The sequence below is a fragment of the Mobula birostris genome, chromosome 4, assembly GCF_030028105.1.
Source record: "Mobula birostris isolate sMobBir1 chromosome 4, sMobBir1.hap1, whole genome shotgun sequence".
Taxonomy (NCBI): Eukaryota; Metazoa; Chordata; class Chondrichthyes; order Myliobatiformes; family Myliobatidae; genus Mobula; species Mobula birostris.
This window is the reverse complement of record NC_092373.1, coordinates 135127610-135141637: the sequence shown is the minus strand read 5'-3', so window position 1 is coordinate 135141637 and position 14028 is coordinate 135127610. Positions and strand designations below refer to the sequence as shown.

General features: G+C 42.2%; 1 protein-coding gene across 4 annotated transcripts in view; it reads left to right on the top strand.

Annotated features, from left to right (window-relative positions):
- Nucleotides 1–13888, top strand: part of idua (alpha-L-iduronidase) — a 179303-nt gene extending 165415 nt beyond the window's left edge. For all 4 annotated transcript variants that reach the window (XM_072256094.1, XM_072256096.1, XM_072256093.1 and 1 more), the window contains 3 exons: nt 2414–2490; nt 9553–9668; nt 11809–13888. In XM_072256094.1, the coding sequence (XP_072112195.1) occupies nt 2414–2490; nt 9553–9668; nt 11809–11906 (291 nt within the window). In that variant the 3' untranslated portion in view covers nt 11907–13888. The remainder of the gene's footprint in view (nt 1–2413; nt 2491–9552; nt 9669–11808) is intronic.
- Nucleotides 13889–14028: the final 140 nt, after the last annotated feature.

Genomic DNA, 14028 nt, shown 5'->3' with positions numbered 1-14028 from the left:
TATCAGAGTTAGTGTCACTCTTTTCACCGAGTTGTGGGTGCATGGACCGCACTGCCAGGAGTGGTAGTAGAGGCAGATACATTAGAGATATTTATGAGACTCCTAAATAGGCACAAGGATGAAAGAACAATGAAGGGCTATGTGGGAAGGTAAGGACTCTGTTGATCTTAGAGTGGGTTGAAAGGCCTGCACAACATCATGAGCCAAAGGGCTGGTATTGTGCTGTACTGTTCTATGCTATGTTTTTTCATACTTGTTACATACGTCTCCAGTATTTTACTCATGAAGCAATATTATCCACACTTCTTGACACTTTCTTTGCAGCTTTCACAATCTCTTGCAGCAGAAGGTAATCTACATTTGCAAGTCGCTGCAGCAAACTGGCCCCATCACGTCCACTGGTCAGTCGTTTAAAGGGACAGGTTGCTGGCAATCATTATCTGTGTCACCACAGAACCAGTGATCAGCAAAGCTTTATTGTTCATTAAGGAAAGTGATATGTTCATATCTCATCCTCATTTCCCATTACCCCCTTCTGCCTTATAACCTAGTTCAATCATACCCCATCTACATGCCCGTTCCCTCATCATTTCCGTTCCCTTTTGAATTTCTCATTTCAGAGACTTAAAATTTACCTACCCAGAAGGGCAAAGTCAACCCATGCATTAGACTTTTGCCAGCTCCAGACTTCCTTCCATCACAAGCTGTTCTTAAATGGGGAATCTATTGCCAGTTCTTCAGTCAGGTGACAGAAAACGATACTGAAAAGTAACTTCCTTTCCACACTGATTAGTGAGATGGATCATTGTCCTTGGACCCAGACTCCCTCTGCAGGCCTTTACTGGTCTGCAACCTTTCCCCTACGCCAGACAACCCTAAGGAATTTCCGAAGTAACTGAAGGAGCTTAGGGTAGTGCTTGTACACCTTGTAGGGTACTCCGCTGGGACCAGGGGCAGAACCAGCTCTGACTCTTTCCTGGATCTCCTTCCAGCAGAGCTCCTTGACATTGAACTCAACCACAGGAGGAGGAGGATTTACGAGAGCGCTATGGTGTCCTCGCTAGGTCGCTGAGGGAATTCTGAAGGTGTAGATCCATCTCTTGTTTGGAGCATCCAAGGCGAGCCACTATGGCTTCTGTTCTAGCAGCTGCTTGGTGAATCCATAGGAGTTCATAAAGAGAGCAGCTTATTTGCTGGCTCTCTCTCTCCCCTGTCTTCTATGCCAGCCTGCCCTGCACACTGTCATAAGCTTTCTTCTGAGGATGTTACGGAACTCAGCAACTTCCTCACTTAGCGCTCTGTACTGCTTAGCCCACCCTGTGGTTTATTGTGTCGGGGGCTTTTCTGGCTTTTTTCTCCTTTAGGTTGAAGCTCTCAGTAGCACAACTGACAATGATAATTGATAAGGTCTGGAGTCCTCTGTCAACATCTCCCTTGGCTATTACCTCAATGATTTGGCCTACGTCTTCCTCAAACTGCAACCACTTCCTCTGATGGCTTGCTGGAGGCCACTTAACCCACCAGTGTTCTGCCACTCTGCCTGGAGTGGGAGTTTCTGGTACTTGGAGGTTCTGGGCACTGAATAGTAACTGAATAGAAATTATACACTCATTACCCTGTGGCTATGCTGCCATTCCTGGTATGACAAAGGACTTGTGACATGGTGTCCTATGCCATTTAGGATTACAACTGCCAGATCCAGTTTAACCAAGCACACTTGTATTGTCCTCTCCGACATAGAACATCTCACAGTTCTGTTTGGCAGACAGGTAGTTGTCCTCACAGATGAATCACATTAATGCAACAAAGAGAAACTCATTTATTAGGCTAAATAGAACAGGAGAAATGATTGCCTCTGCTGTTCAGACTTGCTTTCTTATGTATTGCCCATGCTGTTTGTTGATTAAACATCCATGAATCAATCTACAGCAAAGGCATGAATTGGGCATTGATGTCATTCATGTGCTCTTGGATGTTATGATGTTAAGGAAGAGCCCCAAAATTTCAAGTGTTGAAGAACGCATAAAATTCAGTTTTCTCCTGGGGCCAGGAATTTTAGAGAAGTTGGGTTATACCAGAATCCTACTTCACTTATAATCAGGGAATGTGACCCACAATTTTGCTCCTTCCACATTGCTACAATAAATCAGCATCCTAGGATAACCCAGCAATTGCCTATTGATGTGTTTTAATCAGAGTGGTTGCCTGTATTTGTAATAAAATAAACATGGACGCTGAAAATCATTAGCACCTAGGCTTATATGTTGTGCTATCAGTTGGTTGTGAATCTGAATGGAAGGAACACACAACTGAACATTAAGTTCTTAGTAACTTCAACTAATGTTTGAAAAGTTCACATATTGTCAAGGAAGTAAAGAATGCAGCATGAACCATTTTCCAATTTGTTTTTCAGGTTAATGGTGTGAGCTTCATACCTCTGACCCTGGGTCAGGTGGTCATCAGATGGGATGATGGTTGTGTCAATTCAAAGTAAGTACTGAAATTAAACTAGGCAATTTTCAAGAAGTGTGGAGGCAGGTGAATGTGAGTAAATCTTTGATGTTGCTAGGGGAAGTTGGAAAGACTGTTAAAAGCGTACTTAAAATTGTGCCCTTTATAAATAAAGGGACAAGGGGAGGTTTTACCTCACCACTCCTTGACCAATTCTGAGGTGTTGTGGGTATGTCAATTGAGAACGAAGCAGGAATTGGAACAGTAATGTGAAACCAATACCAAGTTGTATCAAAGACAACCATTTGAATCTTTAAATGGATACATGTTGCTTCAGTAGAATTAATTTCATAGTTTATAGTTCTAAATCCTGATATGACACAATACATTGTTTAGCCCAACCAGCTGAGAATGAATTTCCAGGCACTAATAAACATATTATTGTTGAAAAGTAGTGATTTTGGCCAGGCAAGTTACTCCAGGCTAGGTGAGAGCAAAATTTATTGATTAATTTACCTACTGAATTGCAGTAACTTAGAGAATAAAATTGTCTGCTGGAGTCCATGTCTTTGTAATTTTACAATCATTGAGGTACCTTGTTACAATTTGACATGTGCGTGCAAGGTGAAGGAACAAGATTTTGTACTGGAATGTTGTGCTGATGTCCTGCAAACAAGAGTGATGGACACTGGATGTGCATTGGATGTCTTCAGTGGTTAAAAAGCGTTAGTGTTGCAGATAGTAATTGATCATCTTTTTAATGAGAGATTATGATGGAGATCTTGACATTGAATATTAATCAATATTTATCTATTAAGTTGCTATAGGACCTTCTAATTATTTCAGAATCCTCAGTTTGCATTTCAGATCTCCAGACATGTAGCCTTTTTGAACTTCTATTAGCTGTAAGGAATGTAGTGCCAACTTGTGTCACTGAGTGATACTACAGCTATTGCAAGCCTGAGATTGGATTGTTGGGTAACGTAGTTGTTGGAAACATATGCATAATTCACAACCACCAACGTTGAGCTGGGGTTCACTTTACGAGGCTGGTTTGACGTGATGATGTAATGACTGTTTTTTTACAGTGCTTTTTGATCTGTGTTTGGAGGATGATAAAGTTGTTACTGTTTCCCTTACACTTAAAATGCCTCTTCCCATTTTATTTATGAAAGCCTACTTTGCTGACCCCGATGCTCTAGGATGATTCCAGAGTTATTCAACATGTTGGCCAACTCGGTCACTTTGAAACTACCGGAGCTTTGGGAGCAAAATGCCGTCAGTTGGTTTGTACAAACCGAGGCCCAGTTCCTGCTGTGAGATATCTCTGCCGATGACACCAGGCATTACTACATAGTAGCATCTCTCAGTAGTTCCACGGCAGCAAGAGTGGTGAGTCTGCTTGAACTCAATAAATACAGCACGCTGAAGACTCAGCTATTACAGATTTTTGGACTTTCGGAGTTTGAGCATGCCAAACAGTTGCTCTCCTTGCCCAGCCAGGGGGATATGAGGCCTTCAGAGCTAATGGACCACAAGCTGCCTCTCCTGGAAAATCACCATCCTTGTTTTATTTTAAAGAACTCTTCATGCAGCAAATGCCTGAACAAGTTCGCATGACCCTCGTAATTGCACCCACGAATGGCTATAGGGACCTTGCTAAAATGTTTGATAGTCTACACTCAGCCAAGCAGAGGTGCATAATTCCTCCTCCCAATCCCCGGTCAACAGGTCTCCAACACACACGCGCCCGCAGCTTTGAAACAGACGTTGGTCATGTGCTTTTACCAAACTCACTTTGGTACGAACACCAAGAAATGCCAGCTGCCTTGCAGCTTTGAAGGTGCCAGCACATTGGGACATCAGAGGTCTGTGAACACAGACACCCTTTCAGGGTGACATTTCTTGTGTGACATGGGTACTAAAGTGAGTGTGCTGTCAGTGTTGTCTATTGATGAAAAGCCAAAGAAAGATGAAACCTTGCTGGAGGCTGCCAACAGCAGCAGGATCCAGACTTGTAGGACAGGACAGGTGATGCTGCTCTTTAGTGGGCGACGTTACACGTGGGACTTCATCCTGGCTAAAGTGGCTAGACCTCTGCCCAGTGCAGATTTCCTGTGTGACCAACAACTGCCAGTCAGTCTTAAGAACAGCTAGTTTGTGGATGTCAAGGACTTTGGGTCGATACCCCTGTAGGTTCCCCATGACTCTGTCAAGCGCATACACCACGCAGGTGAGTTCACTGGACTGCTGGGCGAATTCCCAAACCTCACCAAGCCACTACAGTCACAAAACATGGGGTCGAGCACCACATTTCCATAACTGGCCCGTCAGTCCATGCCCGTGCCTGTAGACTGGATCCAGAAAAGCTGCAACTGTGAAGGCCGAGTTTGCCAATATGGAAAGACTTGGAATTGTAAGCAGGTCGAATAATCCCTGGACTTTGCCCCTCCATATCATCCCTAAGCCCAGTGGTGGTTGCCACCCATGTGGCGATTACTAACGCCTAATGAGGTCACCATTCCCAATCGTTGCCCGGTCCCGCACATCCAAGACTTTTCAGCACGTTTAGCCAGTAAGTTAATTTTTTCTAAAGTTAACTCAGGCAATAACATCAGGTGTCTGTGTGCTCGGAAGACATTCCCAAAACAGCTGTGACAACCCCGTTTGGCCTCTTTGAATTTCTGCACATGCTGTTTGAACTGAAAAATGCAGCACAGACTTTACAATGACTGATGGATTTCTGTATTAAGAGACTTAGATTCTGTTTATCTGATGACATACTTGTTGCTAGTGCATCCAAATCTGAACACATATTTCACCTCCACATACTTTTCGAGCACCTAAGCCAATACAGGTTGATTACTAATCCTGCTAAATGCCAGTTTGGGTTGTCAACCATTGACTTTCTCGGCCATCACATCTCCACAGAAGGTGCAAAACCCCACTCAATAAAAGCCACCACTATTATAGATTTCCCACAACCCCACACTACTACAAAAATACAACATTTTTTAAGCTCTTTTTAAGTGAACTTCTATCCCGCTTCATTCCACGAGCTGCTGAACTTATGCTCCCCCTGTATAGTGCCCTTAAAGGCAATGCCACTAATCGCCTGCTTGACTGGTCAGCAGACGTGACCAGAGCAATTGATGACACCAAGTAAGCTCTTTCCAATGTGACCCTACTGGCACACCCGCTCCCCAACACACCGATAGCCATCACTACTGACGCTCAGACTATGCTGTGGGTGCTGTGCATGAACAGTTGGTTGGAAGTGTGTGGCAGCTGCTCGCCTTTTTCAACCGGCAGCTCCGTCCCCTCAAAAGGAAGTACTGCCCGTTTGACTGTGACCTTTCCAGTCTCTATCTGGCTGTCCACCATTTTCATCTTCTTCGAGAGGGTCACCATTTCACAGCATACATTGACCACAAACCCCTCTTGCATGCGTTGGCCAAAATATCAGACCCTTGGTCTGCATAGCAGCAATGCCGCCTGGACTGCATATCTGAATTCACAACTGGCATAAAGCACATCAAGAAGCAGCATAGCAGCATAGTGGAGAAGAACTGACATAGATCTGGCGAAGTGTGTCAAACCCTGCAGGCCCTCAGAGCAGTCAGTGGCTGAAGCTGATGAGTTCGATGGTGGATGTGACATACAGTCAAATAGATAGACAGAACACCAGAAGCTTAAAGTATCCAAATGTCGTGACAGACAGCAAAAGTAGCAGGGGGAGAAGGGCTCTGCTTATGTGAGGGAATGCTACAGCTGAAAAGATTAATACAATTTCATCCCAGTGCAGGAGAAAAGCTAAGAGCAAGTGTTCCTTTTTTAATTGCTGGGCATTTTGCACTGTCTATCTGGGTCCTCTGCATAACGTTAGGAAAATGGTGAAAAGGTATCTGAAATAGATTATACCTGGAAACATACTGAACTGAAATCGATGAGGTTCCCAGTGGGACCCAATGCCAACATTTTGCTGTGTACTCATCTGAAGGGGGCATTGGTCCTTTACGCACACTTCTGTGGCAACCAACCATCAGCAACGCATAATATGGAATCTTAGAGGAGAGAAAGGCTGCAAGCTGTTGCCAAAACTTGGTATTTTTGTGATAACAAAATGAAGGAATGATATAGACAGATTTTTGCTTAAAGATTAACAATACTCAAAACCTGATGCATTATATTCATTACTGACGTTAGTTGACCATGCTGAATTCTCACACATGCACTGCTTTCCTAGCTTGTGGTCCTCTCTCTTGCTTGTTCACGGTACCGAATCTGCTCAAATCCCCTTTGTTTAAAGAGGTTCCTGTGCTTGCACATGTACAGTGTTGCCCATCCTACCCATCCGTATCAAGTTGTGTCTGTCTATTTCTGAATTCCTTACGTATTTCTTTCAAAATCTGGATTGTGAGTCATCCACCTCCCTCCTAGTTCACAACCTTATCATGGTTTCCTGTTGATACTGAGCTTCCTGTCTGTCTCTGATCTATCATCTTTTACTCTTAAAATAATTCCCAATGGCCTTGCCTCCTTTATACTTTAGATATCATCTGTTTGAAACCATTATTGACTCATACTTCATTACCTGTCTGCATGTACAGTCTGATCTGCTGTCATCTACTACCTCTTTAATTTGAGAAATGAACCAGCCCCCTTGATGACCAAAGTTCAAATACTGTTGACTTAACTTGATTCCTAAAAACCCCTTTACCAAAAAAGAAGCAGGTGAGAGTCCTTAGGTTTCCTTTAGAAGGCTCCTTAGGTGGGACACTTCTCATGGAGGAAGTCCCTTACAGCAATTCAGTTATAATAATAATCAGTGAGATACATGCCAGGAGGATGGTCCCGGGCACGAGCGAGGCAAGGAAAGCAGACAGGGACAGTCGGGAAGAACCAGGGAGGAGGTGATCACCACTGTTGACCGATCCCCGGTCATTTGAGAATGCTGAAATAATCATTGTGCTTATAATGATTGCTATGTATTGAAGAACTGTATCAAGCTATTTCAGTAATTGGACTGTGGATTCATTTAATGAAATAATACGATTAGCACAGTTGGCCTGCAGGTAAAACAGTGAGAAATCATTATACCTGACCTCTGAGCTCTCTTGGCTGACTATTGGTGAACTATGCTAACGTTAATGATAACAGTGTCTACAGTAGTATTTGACTTAACAGGCTTTTTATGAGAAGAGTCTCCAAGAGGGAGTTCCTCACAGCCATTCAGTCAAAGGCCACTTACTCCATTATGCTAACAGATGAGGTTATTGGTGTTCTGATGTGTGGCTTCCTCACTTTGCTACCACTGTCTTTAGCCATTGCCTCCCACCCTCAGGCTCCAGCTCTGCATATTGTCCTCTCTCCATCACCGAATGACACCTTCATTTGGCCAGGTTATGTGACACACGGTAGTGAAGTCTCCCACCTGATGGGCATCTGCTGTATCCTTCATCTGGATGGGAGCAGGACCAGGGGTGAAGTCCTCCAATGCATACACGTTCAGTTGCTCTTTTGGACTGTAGACTAGAGTGTGCAGCCAAGAAAATGGAGGGTCCACATCCCTCTGAGCAGCACCTGCTCTGAAAAATGCCTGACAATTCACTGTCACCTTTGATGCTGGTATCATTCACAAAGCTAGAAAATTGCATTCCATCAGGAGATTCTTCTCATAGTCCATTTGCAGCACGACATTGAAAGAGGAAAGTGTCTGGATTATTACACAGAACCTTAATGGGCGTGAGGTTGATGGCTGCCTGCACTCACTCATAAGAAGGCAGATCCGTGTCTGACACATCACTCATCTTCGTGTAAATAGTGCTCAGGTAACTCTGATCTAGCACGGAAGTGTAAATTATGAGAGTGGTGAATCTGTGGAATTCTTTGCCACAGACAGCTGTGGAGGCCAAGTCTTTATGTATATTTAAGGCAGAGGTTGATAGATTCTTGATTGGTCAGGGCATGAAGGGGTGAAGGCAGGAGATTGGGGCTGAGAGGAAAATTGGATCAGCTATGATGAAATGGTGGAGCAGACTGAATGGGCCAAATAGCCTAATTCTGCTCCTATATGTTGTGGTCTTATGATAATTTGGAGTGCAGTGTGTGTGAAGATATTGGAGACAGCTACTCACCAAGACATAAATAGGTAAGTGCTGTTAATAGGATTAGTACAGATAGGTACTCAATGGTTGGCATGTATATGGAGAGCCAAAGAGCATGTTTCTATGCTGTATGACTCCGTAATGGTGACACTTGGAGAATGGTGACACTTTGAATGTGGTCTCACCAAGGCCTTGGAACATACATTAAACAAATATGAAAGAATGTAAAACCTGTATCATCTAATGTCACGTTAATACAATAATTGTGAACAATAATTTTAGATACAAGTTTGCTTTGTCAAAATATAGAATAATAACTTTTCAAGGTTATAGGTAGCTCAAAAACGTCTCAGCTAAATTCAGTAAGAACCTACAAACTGAGAATACAAACTAAACGGAAGAACAACCTGTAAGAGACTGCATAATGTAATATTAACAATGTGCACCTAAAAAAGAGGTACTTTCTGTAAAAACTTTAAGAAAGATTTCAAAACTGGTGGGGAAATCCATATGCAATTAACACTGTGACATTTTTAAGCAGGTACCTGATTCTAAACTTAATTGCAAACATCAATACAATAGTTCTGGTTGCCCCACTGTAGTAAGGATGTTGAGGCTTTGGTGAGGGTACAGAAGATGTTTGTCAGGATGCTGCTTGATTCAGAGGGCATGTGCTATCACAAGAGGCTGGATAAACTTGGGTTGTTTCTCTGGAGCAGGAGACAGCTGATGGAGACGTACAATATTGTGAGAGGAATAGATAGAGTAGACAGGGAGTATCTTTTTCCCAGGATAGAAATGTCTAATACCAGAGGCAGGAAGGACTTGTTTGGGGGGATCTTTTTGATAGACTTTTTAGCTGGTTCCGCACAAAATTGTAGGCCAAAGGGCCTGTTCATGTGCTGTTTTCTGTCAGCAATCAGTACTTGTCATTTTAAACTTGAAGTTAAGATGTGAGTGCCTTCAATATTCACTTTTCTTGATTTTTTTTCAGATGTTTGAAAACATTTGAAGTGGAGTTTTCAATTAATGGAAGAGTTTACAAAAAGATTAATGATAAGGACACTATATTTACAGTTTTTGTATATGCTCCACCTGGAAAGAGGAGAGGTTGGTATTATACATTCATTCCTGTTTACACAGTGAAATTAACCCCAAAAAAGCAGTATAATGAACAATAAACAACTGCTGGAACATTTCAGTGGGTCAGGCAGCATCTATGGAGTAAAATGGACAGTCCGCATTTCAGGTTAAGACCTTTCATCAGTCCACACGCTTCATAGATGTCCACACCCTTCACAGACAGATGGAAAATATAGGATTAAAATACAATTGTAATTTATTTACTGTATGTATAATACTTAAGTCAAATTTGGCTGCCAGAAATATAATGTTTAATAAAGACCAAGTCACTCTGCTGATGCTGAGGTACATCTAGGATGCACTGAGACACATCATCAGTGATGTAACCTGCGGTCATTGGATGTTTCATGTCTTCCAACGTCAGACACTCTTGCCCAAACGACCCAGCCAGAGTTGATCAGGCCCCAGCTTGTGCCCCAGCAGTACTGGTCCGCAGGTCACACCTCTTGATCCCTAGACATCTGGAAGCTCACTCAGCCCCTGTAATGCCAAGAAGAGAGTGGGTTCTGCACAGTGAGCAGCCAACAAAACCTCTACATCCCACTTCTATAGGCTCACATCGTGCCCTCCACCCTGTCTCTGGTACTGCTTTACCAGCTCCTGGTATTTGGCTTTCTTACGCATATGTGAAGCACAAAACACAACTCTAAACTCCTTGTAGATAGTGTCCTATCCCCATTTTTAATCAAATGATTATTTCACTTGATATTCTTTTCCATTTCTTTGTTTCATACATTTAGAACAAGAACTAATTTTGAAGACATTTTGGTGGAGAATTAATGAAACAAAATTGCAGGACTTTGACCTGCAGTTTTTGCTGTTCTAAATGGGAGATGACTCACAGGTTTTGCCTGGAGTACTTTATCAAAAGACCTAGTTGAGATAAAAAGTCACTTTTGCAGTTTGCAATAAATATATTTGTACTTTGTGAATGAGTTTTGACAATTCACAAAATAATAAGGAACACAGTCGGGATAGGAGTAGAGACCCGTTTCTCCCACCTCCCCTGCTAAATTTCCCTGTTATGCAAAGCCTCCTCTTACATACCATGATGAAAGGCCAGTGGAATATCCATATCTGCACCCTTTTTCTCACAGAAACGTTTATGTCAATAGTCATGGGGAATCATACAGTAGCTTTTCTTACCTACTGTTCATACAGATCAGATCATTACACAGTGCATTTCAAAGTCAAACAATAACAATGCAAAATAAAGTGTAACAGCCACAGAGAAAGTGCAGTAGAGGTAAAAATTATTGTGCAAGATCATAATGAAATAGATTGTGAGGTTAAGAGTCCAATTTATCATACTAGGAAGCTATTTATTAATAGTCTCGAAGCTGACTTTGAGCCCCGTTGTGTGTGCTTTCTGGCTTTTGTATTTTCTGCCCAATGGAAGAGGGGAGAAAAGAGAATATCCTAAGTAGGTGGGGTCTTTGATTATGCTGGCTGCTTTACGGAGGCAGTGAGAAGTGTAGAAAGAATTCATGGAGGGGACGCTGGTTTCCGTGATGTGCTGAGCTGTGCTCTAGATTCTCTGCTTTATCCTATGGCCACATACAGAGAAGTCAATGTTCCAAGCCATCGTGCATCCAGATAGAATGGTTTCTATGGTGCATTCATACAAATTGGTAAGAGTCAATGGGGACATGCCAGATTTCTTAAGCCTCTTGAGGATGTTGGTGAACTTTTTTGGCCATGACATCAAGATGATTGGACCAGGACAGGCTATTGATGATGTTCTCTCCGAGGAACTTGAAGCCCTCAACCCTCTTAACCTCAACACCATTGACGTAGAGATGAGCATGTGTACTGCCCTTCTTCCTGAAGTCAATGACCCACTGATTTGTTTCCCTCCCTTGGGCAAGAAAAGGGAAACATTCCTAGGGAAATACAGCACCACTCCATGAGGTTCAGGAGGCGCCTGCAGTAAGTTAACGACCTACTCAACGCAGAGTTTAGCAGTCTCGTTTAAGAAGATATGCTCATTTCCAGATCATGTTCTAATCAATCACAAAGTGTAGAGGTTGCTTAATTCACATTTAATAAATCTGGGGGCAAAACTCCTTTTATCACTTCTTAAGCTCCTTTTTTTTCTCTCTGACAGATCTGTCTGGTTTCTACCGGATTCGAGCGATAGATTACTGGGGCAAAGCTGGAACATATTCTGACCCTGTTAAATATATTGAACCCAAAAGTTTGTGAGAAATATTTGTAATACCAATAGTATTAAGCAGGTAATTATCTGAGATCAAATGGTATTACAAGCATAATAATTCTTATTTCAAAACAACATCATGAATGAAAAATATTTTGCTAAGTTTAATAATAAAGTTCGATTAGTCATTTTTAAATCACAATAAATTTGCACTGCATGTTTCACCTGTGAATAAAATCCACATCTCTTGCATCATGGATAAAGATTTCTTTAAACTGCTTAAGACTAAATGTGAGGTTAATGTGAGTGTCTGCTGAGAATTTTATCCTCAGTGGAATTACTACATTAAACACACAATAACATTGGAACCAAGTTTTACAACACACGATCACAGCACTGGTAACTCATTTTGCACTACTCTTTGTTCTGCAGTCCAGATGGTCACAGGACATATCCTGCTGTACATTAAAAGAGGCATCTGTTTAGGCTGCACACTGTGTACCAGGAATCTGGCAAAACTTCTATCCTCTGTAATCACTGAATCCATGAGTTAATCCAAAGACATACTGAGTAGTAGGTTAATTGATCATGGTAAATTGTCCTGTGATTAGGCTAAGGGTGCTGGGCAGTGTGGCTTGGTGAGCCAGAAGGCCTGGACCATATTGTATCTCTAAATAAAAATAACTAAATAAAGAAGATAGAACAGTACAGCATAGGAACATATCATTTGGTCCATATGTCTCTGCTAAATTAAATGTCATCTCTTCTGCCCGTACCAGATCCATACCCCTCCATTCCCTGTGTATCCATGTATCCATCTGCAATCTCTTGAACATCACTATCTTATCTGCTTCCACTACACCCCTAGAAGTGTATTTCAGGCACCCAGCAATCTCTTACTCCCCAAATCCCCTTTCAACTCTGCCCCCTCACCTCAAATACATCACCTCCAGTACCTAACATGCTTATCCTGGGGAAAATATCTGACCACCTGCTCTATCTATATCTCTCATAGTTTTATAAACCCCTATCATGTCTTCCCTCAGCCTCCAGTGTTCCAGACAAAACAAACCCAGGTTTGTCCAACCTCTCCTTATGGCACATGTCCTCTAATCCAGGCAAAACTTTGCTAATCTACTTCTGTGCCCTTTCCAAAGCCTCCACATCCTTCCTGTAACAGGGTGACCAAGGTTGTCCCCTCTGCTCAGTGTGCTGAGGCTGTCTGTGATGTTATGTAGGGTGTAGGTGAAGTGTGTAAGACCATTCACTACTGAGGCTCAAGAATGCAGCCTGGCCAGTGTGGAGGATCACATGATGATAGGCTGCCTCGCTCTCACAGTCTTCCTCAACACCCTCTATGGGATCTGAAGGAAGCCACTGTCCTCTGTTTAACTTCTCCCAGGTAGTAATTTTTCTAAGGTAACAAGCATAATGACAGGTGATCAGCATTGAACACATACTGTACCCATGGTAGAGAGGTAAGGGACTTGGATCAGAGATATGCTGCTAACGGCTGATCCATTTATGTATATTGCTGTCGTGACATCTTTAACTGCTTTTATTCTGAGAGATCCTGATTTGCAGATTAAAGTCTACGACCAAAATTAACTTCTATCACTACAGTTTTTGAAATAACTTGCAATGTACAGTTTCTATTCATATCTGTGTACTTATTGTTGTCCAAAATGTAACAGAGGAGAGTTTTATGAACCACCATTAATTAGAATTTCTGTCGAAGGTTCTTCAACCTGAAATGTTATCTGCACCAGATGAGAGGGAATGGGTAGGTGTTCTGTATCAAAGAGTAATGTGTAAAATAAAAGCTCATGATGAACAGTGTAATATATTGTCATGGATAGAAGACTGATGGGTTGCAGGAAGTAGAGAATAGACATAAGTGAGTCTTTTTTAGTAGTAACTCGGTAAGGAGCCGTGTGTCATGTGGACCTTGGCTGGGACCTCAACATTTTGTAAGCTTTCTATATAAAAATAAAGTTTATTCATATAAAAAATTATTTAGAAGAATAAACAGTGCAATGCCTTTTTATTCTTGCATTCATAGCCAATGCTTTAAGTAGTGTTCTATTACATTCCTTACAACCAATAGAACGGTTGCCACTCATGTGGTCCCCTGGGGTGACACATTACTACAATAAATGAGGGGCTTCC